The sequence below is a fragment of the Salvelinus sp. IW2-2015 genome, linkage group LG23 (genome assembly GCF_002910315.2).
Source record: "Salvelinus sp. IW2-2015 linkage group LG23, ASM291031v2, whole genome shotgun sequence".
NCBI lineage: Eukaryota > Metazoa > Chordata > Actinopteri > Salmoniformes > Salmonidae > Salvelinus > Salvelinus sp. IW2-2015.
The window spans coordinates 32,628,478-32,644,758 of record NC_036863.1 but is presented as its reverse complement, the minus strand read 5'-3'; the positions used below and the strand labels follow the sequence as shown (position 1 = coordinate 32,644,758).

Here is a 16,281-nt window from a genome sequence, read left to right as displayed (position 1 = left end):
GTTACTGTATTTCATATTGCAGTACACCTACTGTAATCTAAATATAGTAAAGCAAGTACTGTGTAATGACACACAGTGCAATACTGAATAATTTACTTATTGTTCTGTAAAAAAATAAATGCTACTGTAATTGTCATGAATTAATGAAATTCTTTGGGTGGAGGTTTCGCAGTGTTTTACTGTAATTACATGGGATTGGTGCAAGCAGGTCGGCTGCTAGGTAATGTGTTTTGCACATTACAGCATATCAATTCATATTTGGTGTTTTGGATCACTTGCACTTCTAGAGGCCTTAACAAAGGCTTCCTAACTGGCAGCAACTACAGGGCGAAAAAGGCCAAAAGGACATGGCAAAATACTTGCAGGCATTCCAATATGTACCCTGTAAATGTTTAATTGATGGGGCATTATAACCACGTACTAAATTAGTTAAATTGGTACAGCTCTCACACTAACGGTTGGAACAAATATAGCCTCTTACAAGGCATMCCTCAAAATATGTTAATGATGAGAAGAAAAATACAGTACAGTACTGTAATGTGGAATTACAGTACCATTTTAAATACACCAATTCCTTCCCCGCCCACAACAGTTTCCCACAATGCACCATCAATTACAGTATGCTGCAGTATAATGCTTTCACAGTATTTTACTGTTGATAATAGCCAGAATAACAGTAGAAATGAGTTTTCCTTGACAGTATGTGCTACCAGCTTATAAGAACGGGAGTTAGCATTTAGCAGACATTCATGCAGCGAAAACAGACAAATACAGTTGAAGTCGGAAGTTTACATACACCTTAGCCAAATACATTTAAACTCCGTTTTTTACAATTCCTGACATTTAATCCTTGTAAAAAGTCCCTGTCTTTGGTAAGCTAGGATCACCACTTCATTTTAAGAATGTGAAATGTCAGAATAATAGTAGAGAGAATTATTTATTTCAGCTTTTATTTCTTTCATCACATTCCCAGTGGGTCAGAAGTTTACATACACTCAATTAGTATTTGGTAGCATTGCCTTTAAATTGTTTAACTTGGGTCAAACGTTTCGGGTAGCCTTCCACAAGCTTCCTACAATAGGTTTGGTGAATTTTGGCCCATTCCTCCTGACAGAGCTGGAGTAACTGAGTCAGGTTTGTAGGTCTCCTTGCTCGCACACGCTTTTTCAGTTCTGCCCACACATTTTCTATAGGATTGAGGTCAGGGCTTTGTGATGGCCACTCCAATACCTTGACTTTGTTGTCCTTAAGCCATTTTGCCACAACTTTGGAAGTATGCTTGGGGTCATTGTCCATTTGGAAGATCCATTTGCGACCAAGCTTTAACTTCCTGACTGATGTCTTGAGATGTTGCTTCAATATATCCACATAATTTTCCTTTCTCATGATGCCTACTATTTTGTGAAGTGCACCAGTCCCTCCTGCAGCAAAGCACCCCCACAACATGATGCTGCCACCCCCGTGCTTCACGGTTGGGATGGTGTTCTTRGGCTTGCAAGCATCCCCCTTTTTCCTCCAAACATAACGATGGTCATTATGGCCAAACAGTTCTATTTTTGTTTCATCAGACCAGAGGGCATTTCTCAAAAAAGTACGATCGTTGTCCCCATGTACAGTTGCAAACTGTAGTCTGGCTTTTTTATGGCGGTTTTGGAGCAGTGGCTTCTTCCTTGCTGAGCGGCCTTTCAGGTTATGTCAATATAGGACTCGTTTCACTGTGGATATAGATACTTTTGTATCTCTAGGAGACAGAACGCGTCTCTTTCCTGAGCGGTATGACGGCTGCGTGGTTCCATCGTGTTTATACTTGCGTACTATTGTTTGTACAGATGAATGTGGTACCTTCAGGCGTTTGGAAATTGCTCCCAAGGATGAACTAGACTTGTGGGGGTCTACAATWGTTTTTCTGAGGTCTTGGCTGATTTCTTTAGATTTTCCCATGATGTCAAGCGAAGAGGCACTGAGTTTGAAGGTAGGCCTTGAAATACATCCTCAGGTACACCTCCAATTGACTCAAATTATGTCGATTAGCCTATCAGAAGCTTCTAAAGCCAAGACATCATTTTCTGGAATTTTCCAAGCTGTTTAAAGGCGCAGTCAARTTAGTGTATGTAAACTTCTGACCCACTGCAATTGTGATACAGTGAATTATATGTGAAATAATCTGTCTGTAAACAATTGCTGGAAAAATGACTTGTGTCATGCACAAAGTAGATGTCCTAACCGACTTGCCAAAACTATAGTTTGTTAACAAGAAATTTGTGGAGTGGTTGAAAAACAAGTTTTAGTGACTCCAACCTAAGTGTATGTAAACTTCTGACTTCAACTGTACATCCAAATCAGATTTTATTATCCACATTGTGGGCCTGTTATAACATCACATAAATGATGARGGATTTCATGAATATCCACTTTGTTAGATCATTTTTTTTTGAATGGCCACCATTGACAGCGTTTCTGCTCTTTCCCCCACGGTCTGCGTTCCATTGCCACCTCACCCAGGGCCCTTCTCCACCGGAGGCCAGTCTGTCCTCTCCCTCTTGGACTGGTCGACATGCCTGCCTCACTAAATCTGACTCCACGTCTGTCTGTCTACCTGAGGAGCTGCTTGATTGACATGTCAGCCTGGGGTTTAGACCATTTGTTACCCGCCACCTCCTTCCCCTCTGATCTCCCCTCCTCCGTCCCCTCCGTCACACTCAGAGATATTTCTGCCGCTCTCAGTCTCTCATTCAGGCCCTTTCAGCTCCTTCCAGAGGAATGAGCTCTTATTATGTGAAGCGGAAATGAGTGGGATGTTTCAGAGTCTTGGAGATGAGATGGTCTATTCTCTTCTCAAGGCCTCTGTAACGCCTGTAAACCTGCATCGATCACCAAGGAATTTCTGCTGCCGAGCTCATGAAGGCCGAGGATGTTCTTTTGATCCTTTCTCTTCTTTCTTCTTTCTTCTTAATGTTTTGCTTACTCTACCTCTTTGCCTTTAATTCTCTCTCTATGCCTTGCTCCCTCTCTCATTTTCTTCACCGCCCTCTGCGCCCCTTCCCTCTTTCTCATCCTCTATTTTTCCCTCTCCCTCTCCCTGTCCCATCCTCCTTCCCCTGTGAGTTAGTGGATGTCAGTAAGATGCTAACTCAGTGGGAGCGGATCAGTCTCGTCAGCTAAAGAGGCTCCTTACATGTCCAGTTCTCCTGGCCAACGGTCCCTTGATACACAATAAGTGCATTGTGCTGAAGGTTAACGTGGCTTCAGTTCCGTCCATTATTATTTCTGTAATAAGCACATCTCTCAGGGCCTTTTCTATGGCCAATCAATTCTGTCTTTATCCTCAGTGAACTCAGAGTCCTGGGAAACACTGAGGCCATGCTTTAATGTGACCTTTCCCACTACACAGAGCACAGTATAATGCTTTGGTAGTAATATTTCTATGCCCGAATAATTGTGCTATTAAAACAGCACTTGGCAGTGCAACATGTTGTCCCCACAGAGGGATTTAAACAGTGAAATAGTATTTAAAATGTCCCTGCTTTTGGAACAAGGGATGTGTTGTTTTCAACATACAACTTGTACATTCTGCAACATGTTGACATGAATCTGTAATGACATCATTGACATAAATTTAATAAATGGTATGTTATCTATCTATGTTTGGTTTGATCATTTATACCATGTGATTCATATCCCCTAGGAAACAGTTATCCTATGGTTCTATTCTGCCTTAGAGAGAAACAAGAGGTTCTCCTGTAGATGTAGATTTCAGTATTCTCCTCCACTGAACCCCGGCTGTTTTTGTTTTCTACTGAGGAACTCACAGCTTGCTTGGAGAGGGAAATCATTTGGCACATTTTGCCACATTATCTGAGATCATTATCCATTTCCTCCCAACAAGCTCTGTGATCCTGGGAAGTGCCCCAGAGGAGTCTGGGATTGGCTGTGTTCATCGGGCTAAATTAATCTGGATCCCCAGGCTCCATGGGTGCTCAGGTCCATCCGTTTGTCCCAGATGCTGCTCCGCTTAGCTCAGCGACAAGCCCAGAAGAGCATCACATGTCCTGGGTACGAGCATGCCAAACCAATCCATGTGACAGTGGTATACTCCAGGTTTGCACTGGGGCCCAGAGAGAAGATGTTACATGTGGGGAGGGTGAGGAGTTCCTGTCCCTCTCTCCCCAGCTCCTGTCCTATAGTGCAGTGGCTCACACAGCTGTGGCTGGCAGATGTTCAGGGGTCACAGAAGAGAATGCCCTGGGGTTTGGTCCATGCTGTGCCTTGGTCCATGCTGTGCCTCTCCGATGGGCTTCAGGCTGGAGTCATGGCCTCACTCACTTTGGTTTCTAGTGGAAGTCAGAAAACATTTTGCATGAACTCATTTAAAGACATAGCTTTACCTTATAAACCATTAGTCACTCATAAACACGAATCAAAACTCTTGTCAAATAGTTGTAGGTTGTGTTATTACAAGGACAGCACACGATCTGAATTGTCCTAGTGTTCCATAGTGTTCTGTTGTTGTGCTCCGTAGCCCTCCTGACACACCTGCAAGAGGGGAAATAGCCTACGTCACGCATCACATTGTCACACGCCTGGTTAGACACCTGTGATTTACTGTCAGAAAACATTCTCTTTTATGTTCTTTTAAAACTGTTATTTTCCTGTGATGAGGCACTTCTGGAAGCTATCAGTGTTTCAAAAAGGATTGAGAGAGGAAGAAAGAGAGAAAGAATGAAAATCTAAAAGAAGAATAAAGGCTTGGTTATGCGGTAGTAAATGCAGAAATAAATCATCTGTTAAACTTCATTAGCCAAGCCTTTCTGAGCACAAAATGACAAGACATTAAATATGTATTATTTATGAAATGTCGGTGCTTTTTGATAAGGGGATCTAGTGCTGTTAATTAGTCACTCATTCAGTCAGAAAATGCTATTTCAAATGGAAAGTGAAAGCTAGTCTCGGCAGCCCAGAGAAATGGCATAGGTGGAAATGGAGTAGCTAATTACAGTCGCTGTGAAATTCAAAGCTAATTTGGGAAGCCGTATGACAGGTTTATTGACATCCTCCGCAGAGTGACGTGTGCGGATGGCCACCAGGGAATTGAGAGGGGGCATGGGAGAGAGGGATGATTGGGAGCAAACGTCGCTCTAGGTGTTTGTGTGTGTGTGTGTGCCTGTGACTATGTGTGTGTGCCTGTGACGGTCTGTGCGTGCATGGGTGTTTGTGTATTAATATTTGTGTGAGTATGTCTGTGTGTATTTTGGGGAATTGTTTCAGTGTCAGGGTAATCACAGACTTTTGTTAGAGAACACTGGTGCACTCTTAAACACCTTGTCCTCTCTCTAAAGTGGTTAAGTGGAGGGGAATATGCCCTGTATTTTAGCACGAACATGATAGGGTTCTTTGTCTGTTTTTTCATAGAGAGGAGCAGAGTAGCAATACTTTCAAGGCAGTGGTTTGCAATCCTTCCTTAGAGGCAGTCATCTGGCAAAGTGGATTTGAGAGAGGAGCATTTATCCACTTGAAGAAAGCCATCTTCGTGATGGCAGTATGCTATGAGAGAAGCAGCCTCTCCAGCATTGAACTGTGGAGCTCTTAGCTGGCCGATGAGAGCTGACCACCCCATCCCCAGCAGCCTCTGGCCAGTGGGCAAAGGGAGAGAGAGAGAGAGAAAATTAGAGGGGGGGATAATTATCAGTATAAATGGAGCTCGGCGAATGATTCGCACTGCTGGGCCTCCTGATCTGGTCTCCAAGGCAACCTCAACCTGCTCATTTGTTTTGTAGATGAGTAATTACATCCAATTAGACCAGAAGGGGGGGAAAATAAAGTCCAAAGAAGGGGCCATTGTTCCGGTTAGATGGTGTGAATATTAATAATGGGATTGTCTCAGGCTCATAACAGATCAGTGATGCAGCTGTGGGGACCTACTACAGCCTACTGCCCCATCACACTACCAGAGATGATGATGTGTGTGTGTGTGTGTGTGTGTGTGTGTGGTGTGTGTGTGGTGGTGTGTGTGTGTGTGTGTGTGTGTGTGTGTTGTGTGTGTGTGTGTGTGTGTGTTGTGTTGTGTGTGTGTTGTTGTGTGTGTGTGTGTTTGTGTGTGTGTGTGTGTGGTGTGTGTGTGTGTTTGTGTGTGCTCGTGTGTTTGTGTGTGTGCGCCTGTGTTTATGTGTGTGTGTGTGTGCCTGTGTTTGTGTGCGTGTCCCTTCCACAGACTGCATGCCTAGTTAAAACTCAGTATAGTGTGGTAGTGCACGTCTCTGAGTCAGTCTGAGCATCCACCTAAACTTGACCATGAAAGAGCAAGGGAAGACATCTTACACTGCACAAAGTGTCCTGCTCAGTTGAATAGTCACGGACTGTTATTGTAGAAGGACTTTCCGTGCTGCGGCTGTCTGCAAAGCATTGTTTTATGGCACCGTTTCTGTCCTCAGTCACCTCAATCAGAATGTTCTGTTTTATGTTCTGCCCTGGTGAGTACTGATAGCCACAATGCATTTATTATCTACAGACAAAAACAGAGAAAGTTTATAGGTAATCATGTGGATGCTCCTTGCATGTTAAAGAGCTCAGAGAGTATTGTGTTCTATTCTAAAGAAAAGTCATTGTGCCATAGAATATTCCATGTTGGTTTATTATTATTCATTTGTGGTAGTTCTATTGATAGGACCAGATGTTCCTGTAATGTAAAAATATAGTAGAGCAGTTTATAATGAACTATATTCTAAAGCACCACTGGGATTCACCTAAACTACACACATTGTATGCATACACACATATACAAGCCCCCTTCATCCCCCAACATCAATGTGCTAGTGTATCTCTAACAGCTTGATAAAGAACATGTGTGTGTTTAGGTGGATCTCAGGAAAGCCATTATTTCTTTGGTGCTCAGAGACTTTTCTTCACTCTCATTCTGTTCCTCACCTTCGCCCAAGTGAAAGTTGCTTAAAACATTTGTATGCTCTGAAAATCAAATTAGTTGGGGAAGATAATCAAGCTATTCGGCCTCTCCCAGATGTGTGCTTTTCAGGCTTTGATCCATAGAAGGAAGTATTTTCAGAATAATTTTATTCATATGCTGTCCCACAGATGGCACTATCATTAGAAGCAATCTACCTGAACAATAAAAGTAATTTTGCCTGGCTTTATTAGATAAGACCTTGCCGGCAGCTGAGGGCTAATTGTCCGTGTCAGCGCAAACAAAGCCGCCATGTGTATTTGTTGTGTGTGTTGATGTCGTCTTTGTGTCCTGTCGTTCCTGCTATCATAGAATTGGCGGATTTATGCAGATTGTAACAGGAAGCTGCCATTGTCGGGGGCCTGACAGCCAGTACCATGAGGATGTGGCATGGTTGGCATGGCTTCCCTCCCCCTCTCCCCTCCCTTAGCCCAGCGCCTCTCAGCCGTTTAACTAATGGGGGAGATTGTGGCAAGGCCTTTGTAAAGGTCGCTGCTTGTTTGTTGTTAAAGATCTAATTAGGAAGAGGAGAGGAAGCAGAGGAAGCTTGTCTAATTAGAGGTGAGCATGGAAAAAGCACCTCGGAAACTCAAGGACGGCCACCTATTAGCGTGGATGTCACAAACAGATTAAACACAAGTGTCCCTAGTTTCTCTCTTCTTGGTCTCCTTACGATTAAAGCTTGCTGAATGCATATTTCCGTGAATGTTGCCTCAAGGCAGCTTTCCATAGCACAGGCAGAAGAAAGGAGGGATGGGGGGGCGGGGGTGAAGATAAGGAGGTGGAACGCTCAGGAAATTTGCTCCCTTATCCCTCTTCTCCGCTCCCGGAAGAGAGCACATTCTTTCGAGAAAAAAAGCAGTGACCCTCTGAAATGCCCTCGTCCATAATTCAACCTGACCCATCCTCACTGAGTCCTCATCTTCGTACTGCAGGGGGAGTGTCATCCAGGTCTTTGCTGTGTGTGAGTGACCGCCCCTGCCTGGGAGGACAGGCTCTGTGGTTAGTGGCATGTTGACGGCGTAGGGTACAGAGAAGATGCAGCTGGGTTTAATGACGGTGGTACACGTGCAGAATGCTGAATGACCATGTGTAAGATAAAGGCACAGACAGGCAGGCAGGCAGGCAGGCAGGCAGACAGACAGACAGACAGACAGACAGACAGACAGACAGACAGACAGACAGACAGACAGACAGGAACAGCAGACAAGGACAGGACAGCAGACAGACAGACAGACAGACAGACAGACAGACAGACAGACAGACAGACAGACAGACAGACAGACAGCCTCCAGGACTGAGATACAGAGACAGACTGAGGACTGTGGGTTGAGGGCAGATCACTGGTGACTCAGCACCTGTCTCTTGGTCTCATGTCCTTTCATATCCTGTCTGTATCACACTGAGAGGAGACAGCTCTGTCAGACCACTGGAGTCAGCAGGTACTTAACATTCTCTCATTTCTAGACTTGTTTGGGAAGACTTGTCTCAGGCTAGAAAGATTTAGGTGAAAGTAGGTTTTTATCATTCATTCAGACATTCTTCTTGCGTTGCTGCATCGACCCGTTTACACATAATTTCCTTCATTGTCCCATTAATGTCGCCCTAAATCGGAGTTTTCCTCATTGATAAAGACCGATCAATTTTCCATGGCAGCTGCTTAAGAGAGATGTAAAGGGGATTATTGTCTTATGGAGCTGTCTTCCATGTGTCACCGTTTACATGACTGGAAGTGGGAAGCAATGTGGGAAGCCTGCCATTTTAGGGGCCCATAATTTGAGGAGTGGGCATGGAGCCCACGTAGCGCTCGATGAAACCGGGGGGCCCTAAAGCGCCGGTTGAGGAGCACGCCTGTGTTTGGATTTCATTTGGCAGCTGCTAACAAGCTCATAATGGAGGTCTAGGTGTGACACGGCTTTGATCGCCTCTTCAGCTGGAGACCCAAATAAACAAACACACAGCGGGGAGACCCGCCGGGAAAAGAGCCGCTGACGCCAATCTCAGTTTTTCCTTGAGTGGATTAACTCCCCATATTGAAGAGGTGCACGATGCAACATGTGCCTTTAATGGCTCTCTTTATATGAGCAGTTTGTCTCAGATTAAGAGGACAAGCAATAAACGTCAGCATGTCGTATTGCTGAATGACGATTTCTGAAGCCTTGATAATCCTCTATCTGTGTTGAAAGAAGGGTATGTTGGAATAGCCCAAGCTTAATTGTGGAGGGTTTTGGAGTCTTTCCTACTATTTATGGTCAATACACATGAATGTGTCTCTTTGTTATCAAACCAGGAGAAAATGTCACATGCATAGACCTCAATCTGTAGTTGTAGTGGTTCAGAACCAGAGGCTTGAAATTAATTATTGATTTGTGAGCATTCTACATTTTCCTCCCGTTCAATGATGAGCGTTTCCTTCAGGTATATCCAGTAAGCATTGTAGTCTTCAAATAAATCTCTATTGACCTGCATTTTTAATAATTCTCCAATATCATCCCTCTCTGTCAATTGCAGGACAATGTGAGGGAATCAGGTTAGACTAATTCGTGTCTAGGCTTCAGAGACAGCCAGTCCTGCCACTTCACTGTTTGTCTTATGATTGTTGATAGCCAGTCAAGCATCCTGTTATCTTAGACAGTCAACCATTGAAATGTGTTGGGTTCCCTAGAGGGATGATGCACTAGTCTGGTGCTGACAGACTCCTACACCTCAGACACAGACTGGCAGCAGGTTCTGCTGGGGAGAGAGAGCAGGGAGAGGACGCCATGTATCTCAGCTAAATGAACCCGTCATAATGTCACACACCAACCATGTCATGCTAAAGAGTCTGGACAACATTGACTACTGTGAAACAATGAAACCAAACGTTTTCCACAATGATGGAGTCCCTTCCCCTCCCCTTCCCCACCCTATACTGTACCTCTCAGGCTTTCCCGATTACGGGTTTTACTCTGCGCCCAGTGACCAGAGGGGGGCACCCTGCTCCTTTGCGGACTATGGCTCCCTGGGGCCCCAGGCGGCTCAGATGCTGCACAGTGAGCATGCCACCTCCGCCTGCAACTCCCCCCTCCAGCACCTGCACAGCCCGGATCAGTTTAAGAGCCCAGGTTTGTATGTGCGCATCTCTCCCATTCACCTTCTGGACTGTTCAGTTTGATTCATGATGTTTCCTCCATACAGATGATCTATGCTTTTTTTTGGTCTACGTTTTGTTTGTCTATAAGGGGAAAAGAAACGTGAAAAGGATGAACGTTTTGCCAGCAATGCATTGCATGTTTTATCCTCCTTTTTGATTTTCAATGTACCGTTTTATGTTTATTTGTGAGGTTTATTCCATGCCCCTGCTTGCACCTAGGGGAGGACATGTATGTTTTCCTCCATATGCATGTAACAGAGCATGGGAGGCAAAGGACTGGACTACAATGTCCTCTGTGAGAAAGCTCACATTTACTTGTCATGTCTCGATCCACATGGACATTTGCACCTTTTGGATCTCTACGTTTGAATGAGAGAGACTGACTGACTGACTGGATGAATGACTGACTGACTGACTGACTGACTGACTGACTGGATGAATGACTGACTGACTGGATGAATGACTGACTGACTAGCTGACTGACTGACTGACTGAAAGAGTTATTCAGTTAGAGTATATTGTGAATGATTGAGTGAAGGAAAATGAAAGGACCTGTGGTGAAAGCATGATCACCTCCATTATCGTTCTGTGAACAACTAGGCAATCAATCAGTAGGCATGATTTGTGTATACATTATAGTAACATTACATCCTAGTACAGTCATATGCATCATTTAACCATTACACTAAAACAGTGGTATGTTTCAGTTATGATAGTGTTTGGTTTTTGGCAGAAGCGTTTATAATTTGGTTAGTCTTTCCCAAGGTTGTATTCTAAACATAGTGAAAACTGTATGTTTTACATCTTATAACTCAATGGAAAGCAATTGTGTTTCTATGCAATTTCCTCTACAGATAATGCGTAGCTATGACAATTTCATTTAAATTGATTACCCTCATTCTAAACTTGCAGGGTCAGCTATTTGTTTGTTCCTGATAAAACTAACAAGAGATGTCATTTCAGTAAATTTCATCTCATATTTTGAGCAGTAAGTGTTGAGAAAAACAATGTTGAGAGGAAAAGGTTGTGAGAAGTGTTTGTTTCTTTTGTTTCTGACCCCAGCTCAGGGGATGTCAGGCAGAGAGCTGTAGATGTGATTTGGTGGTGTTGATCTGCTCCACAGTAGATAGTGCTGGAGCCCCTCTTTGTCAGGGTTCTTGTTGTATCACTCCGTTTACCAGTCATCCTCCATATACAGTATGTGCACAGCTGAAATCCTCAAACAATGTTATTCACAATGAAATACATGATATTCCTGAAAGTATGCTAGACTGCATAAAGTGAATTTGGTTACTGGTGTGTTGCTCTTCCCGACCAGGTCCTATCCTTGTGTTCAGATGAAGTGGCCATGTAGAATAGAGACAGTAATGATGTCTGATGATGATGACGACCCATCCAGACAGAATGATGGTGCTGTCACTGCTCTGTAGAGTCCTACTCCATTGTACCAGTGGAGGAGTGGTGACCAGCAGGCAGCGGCAGGTGTTGAGGCCCCCTGCAGTCCGTCCCTGTACTCCTCACTAGTCCTGCCTCATTGGCTTTGGCAGTGGACAGGAAAGGACATCTTTAGGCCTCATGCTTAACAGCGAAGATTACACAGATCTCCTGGTTTGGAGGCCAGCCCAGTCTGGGTGGAGATTTGCCTGCCTGACTCATTGGGATGGATGTCTGTCCTAGGGCTTCACAGGGGATGGCAGGACTGCAGGCCCGCAACCACTTCCTGCATTTATCCACAGAGTGGTGATGAGTGGGCTCTGATTACACACAGCTGTAAAGAAGAGGGGGAGAACAAACAGCTTTGCTAAGACACCTACAGCATTGTGCATATAGGTCAACATCCAAAGTCAAAGTGCTGAAAAGCACAGCTTTTGATGTGGGGATTGTATAGTGTGTCGATTATTTTATTTTGTCTGCGCTTGGCTGTAGAGGAGGAAGTGTTTTGTGGCCCTCCTCAGGTAGTAAAGGCTCCTTCTGGTTTCTAATTATGCCCAATGGGTACAGGTGGGGAAGCTGAGCTCTGGTTCTCCACTGAGAGATTCACAGCCACGAGGAAATTGCCACCGCCAGTTTGAATAGAAACGCTTTCATGGCAAATGTTAATTGTAAACCTCCTCCAAATGTTAATTGTAAACCTCCTCCAAATGTTAATTGTAAACCTCCTCCAAATGTTAATTGTAAACCTCCTCCAAATGTTAATTGTAAATCTCCTCCAAATGTTAATTGTAAACCTCCTCCAAATGTTAATTCTGAACTACCTAAATTGCCTCTACAGGGTGGCAGGTAGCCTAACGGTTAGAGAGGCGAGCCAGTAACTGAAGGGTTGCCAGTTCGGGTCCGACGGGAAAAATCTGTCGGGAAGTGAGCTGGCAACTGGAGGGTTGCTGGTATCAAATGGTAGATGTCATTGCCTGTCGTGGTGCCCTAGGTGTTCAGTGTGGCGGCCCCCTGTACCTCTCCAAAACCTGTATGTGAATGTACAGTATGTGTCTTTCGGAGGGGTTGGGTTAAAAGCGGATTCAAATTTCGGTTGGACCTTGTGTGCATTAGTAAGATACGGTATACAAACTGCTTCAGTTATTAAGACCCGATTACAGCAAAAAACAGTTTTGTGTTCTCTCAGATACTTGAGCATGTTTCTTCATATCTACTCACCCCAGTCTCCCACAGACACAGAGGCACATCTTCAATCACCTGGTTTGCCTTTTTGTTGAACCTTCCTTTTCAGAGTTAATGCTATTGTTTCTGAAAACAAGGAAACGGGGAAGGAATAGAACTCCATTAGCGTCAGCACCTTGCTCCCCTCCAAACAAACATCTTGTCACAGCAGCAGCGAGGTACAAAGTGACATGAATAATAACCCAGCGAGTGGAGTTGGTGCGTGTTAGATGAGTCACCTGTGTCTTAAAAGATGCTGTGTAATCAAAGGCTAGCTCATTAAATTAGCATGGGCACCTCTAAGCCCCCAGTCAGCCCCAATAAGTGTAACTCATGTTTTGCTGTTAAACTTAATGGCTGAGCCTGTGTAGCCCCAGGGTTTAAGGAAAAGCATGAATCCTGTTTCATATGAAGAGGGGATGCTGTGCGCAGTTCAATAGAATCCACCAATTATAAGAAATTAGGATTACCGTTTAAACTGAAAATAGCAGTAATTGCTTAATAAGCAAGCCTATTAGGGGCTGTTCTGTACAGATAAGAGTAGTGAGGCAAGCCATGGGAAAGGGCCTGCAGTTAAGCAGCAGTGTCACCCTCATTAGATCCCTATGCTCTGGGACAGGTTCTCATTTTACATTTAGGAAGAAACCCACTGTAGGAGGGGTTTTGTGCTGCTCAAATTTAGTATAGATGAATTAACACAACAAAGTTTTGTAAGTGATGTGTCACAACTTCTGAAGGACTATAGCATCTGATAAGAGTGTGTGTGTGTTTTGCATGTTCAATGGCATCTTAAGCTTGTTTTTGAAGTGTTTTGCAAGGAATCACTGTACAGTACAGATTCCATTAGCCTCGTGAGCTCAAATTTAGCTTTGTGTATATATTTATAATAGAAACTTCAAGCACATAGCTACCGTAAAAGAGCAACTGTCCATTTGTATACACGCACCACAGCTCCTCGTGAAGGAGATATGCCACAGTCCAGAGCCTCAGAGCTCTGTAGAGGTTTTTCCCTCCATTCCTAATTGAATTTGTGCATTTATTTTCATGGTTTGTTTCTCAATAGGGGTGAGATGGAGGGTTATGTGAATCTGACAGCAGAGGATATTGAAGTGGTGTAGCTGTTATAGGGTTTTAAGACATCTGTGCCTTCTCTCCCCCTCTGGCTTAGTTTTATATCGCCAGTGTTATTGGCCATCACTGGGTGTCTGGGTTTCAAAAGGCCTTTTTATTAGTCTGACTCGCTCCTAGCCACAGGGCATAGGTCGGAGGTTACACAGAGCGATTCTTTTACATCTCCACATTGTGTACCTGTGGATGAACTCAGGGAAAGCTTTTATGTTTTTATATTTCCCAAGGTTTTTGCCTCCTCTGTCTGTAGAACACTTGTCCATTGCTTTCTTGCTGGAGTAAGATTTTTAACAAACGTAATCAGAACTCTTTCTGCAGTTTACTGAAATCAGAAAATGGCCAAATGACGATGAAATAGATGTATACTGTAGATAGTCAATATTCAATTCAATAAAAAGTGTCTATATATAAACTCAGCAAAAAAAGAAACGTCCTCTCACTCTCAACTGCGTTTATTTTCAAACTTAACATGTGTAAATATTTGTATGAACATAACAAGATTCAACAACTGAGACATAAACTGAACAAGTTCCACAGACATGTGACTAACAGAAATGTAATAATGTGTCCCTAAACAAATGGGGGGTCAAAATCAAACGTAACAGTAACAGTCAGTATCTGGTGTGGCCACCAGCTGCATTAAGTACTGCTGTGCATCCTCATTGACTGCACCAGATTTGCCAGTTCTTGCTGTGAAATGTTACCCCACTCTTCCACCAAGGCACCTCCAAGTTCCTGGACATTTCTGGGAGGAATGGCCCTAGCCCTCACCCTCCGATCCAACAGGTCCCAGACGTGCTCAATGGGATTGAGATCTGGGCTCTTCGCTGGCCATGGCAGAACACTGACATTCCTGTCTTGCAGGAAATCATGCACAGAACGAGCAGTATGGCGGGTGGCATTGTCATGCTGGAGGGTCATGTCAGGATGAGCCTGCAGGAAGGGTACCACATAAGGGAGGAGGATGTCTTCCCTGTAACGCACAGCGTTGAGATTGCCTGCAATGACAAGCACAGTCCGATGATGCTGTGACACACCGCCCCAGACCATGACGGACCATCCACATCCAAATCGATCCCGCTCCAGAGTACAGGCCTCGGTGTAACGCTCATTCCTTCAACGATAAATGGGAATCCGACCATCACCCCTGGTGAGACAAAACCGCGACTCATCAGTGAAGAGCACTTTTTGCCAGTCCTGTCTGGTCCAACAATAGTGGGTTTGTGCCCATAGGCGACGTTGTTGCCGGTGATGTCTGGTGAGGACCTGCCTTACAATAGGCCTACAAGCCCTCAGTCCAGCCTCTCTCAGCATATTGCGGACAGTCTGAGCACTGATGGAGGGATTGTGCGTTCCTGGTGTAACTCAGGCAGTTGTTGTTGCCATCCTGTACCTGTCCCGCAGGTGTGATGTTCGAATGTACCGATCCTGTGCAGGTGTTGTTACACATGGTCTGCTACTGCGAGGACGATCAGCTGTCCGTCCTGTCTCCCTGTAGCGCTGTCTTAGGCGTCTCACAGTACAGACATTGTAATTTATTGCCCTGGCCACATCTGCAGTCCTCATGCCTCCTTGCAGCATACCTAAGGCACGTTCACGCAGATGAGCAGGGACCCTGGGAATCTTTCTTTTTATGTTTTTCAGAGTCAGTAGAAAGGCCTCTTTAGTGTCCTAAGTTTTCATAACTGTGACCTTAATTGCCTCCTGTCTGTAAGCTGTTAGTGTCTTAACGACTGTTCCACAAGTGCATGTTCATTAATTGTTTATGGTTCATTGAACAAGCATGGGAAACGGTGTTTAAACAACAAGCATGGGAAACAGTGTTTGAACCCTTTACAATGAAGATCTGTGAAGTTATTTGGATTTTTACGAATTATCTTTGAAAAACAGGGTCCTGAAAAGGGGACGTTTCTTTTTTTGCTGAGTTTACATTGGAATGTTTTGTCCAATCAGGTTAGATGTATAGGCAAATCAAAAAAAAAAACTGGTTTCATACCTGCATGAGTATTGAATCCAAAGCAACTGAGCTGCCCCCTTAACTATAGGGTACCTCTTGACAATTATATTCAAAATAACTTCATTAAAATGAACACTTTTCCACAACATACATAACTTAACCTTTTAAGCTGCAACCTTACTAGCATGGTCCAAGTATCTCTGGTGGTCTGCTTATGGTTTCTATTGTGCATGGTTGAGTGTTATCACTGTATAGTATACCTAGCATGTAGAAATCTCAAGAATATCACACTGGATTCATCTATTACATTGCTCTTGCCTCCTGAAGCCTGCAACATATCTTTTGTCAATCCCCAACAAAATGTATGCGATTAACATGCAAACAGGCCTGAAATGGCATTTCCAATCTCTCACTAATGTGTGTGCTCTGTTTAATTATAGTATTGCTTAATAT

At 44.0% G+C, this 16,281-nt stretch overlaps 1 protein-coding gene across 1 annotated transcript in view; it reads left to right on the top strand.

Annotated features, from left to right (window-relative positions):
• LOC111950940 (RNA-binding protein Musashi homolog 2-like) overlaps positions 1 to 16,281 on the top strand; it is a 110,952-nt gene that overhangs the window by 83,850 nt on the left and 10,821 nt on the right. Inside the window, exon 5 of the mRNA XM_070434525.1 lies at positions 9,880 to 10,059. Within this exon, the coding sequence (XP_070290626.1) occupies positions 9,880 to 10,059 (180 nt within the window). The remainder of the gene's footprint in view (positions 1 to 9,879; positions 10,060 to 16,281) is intronic.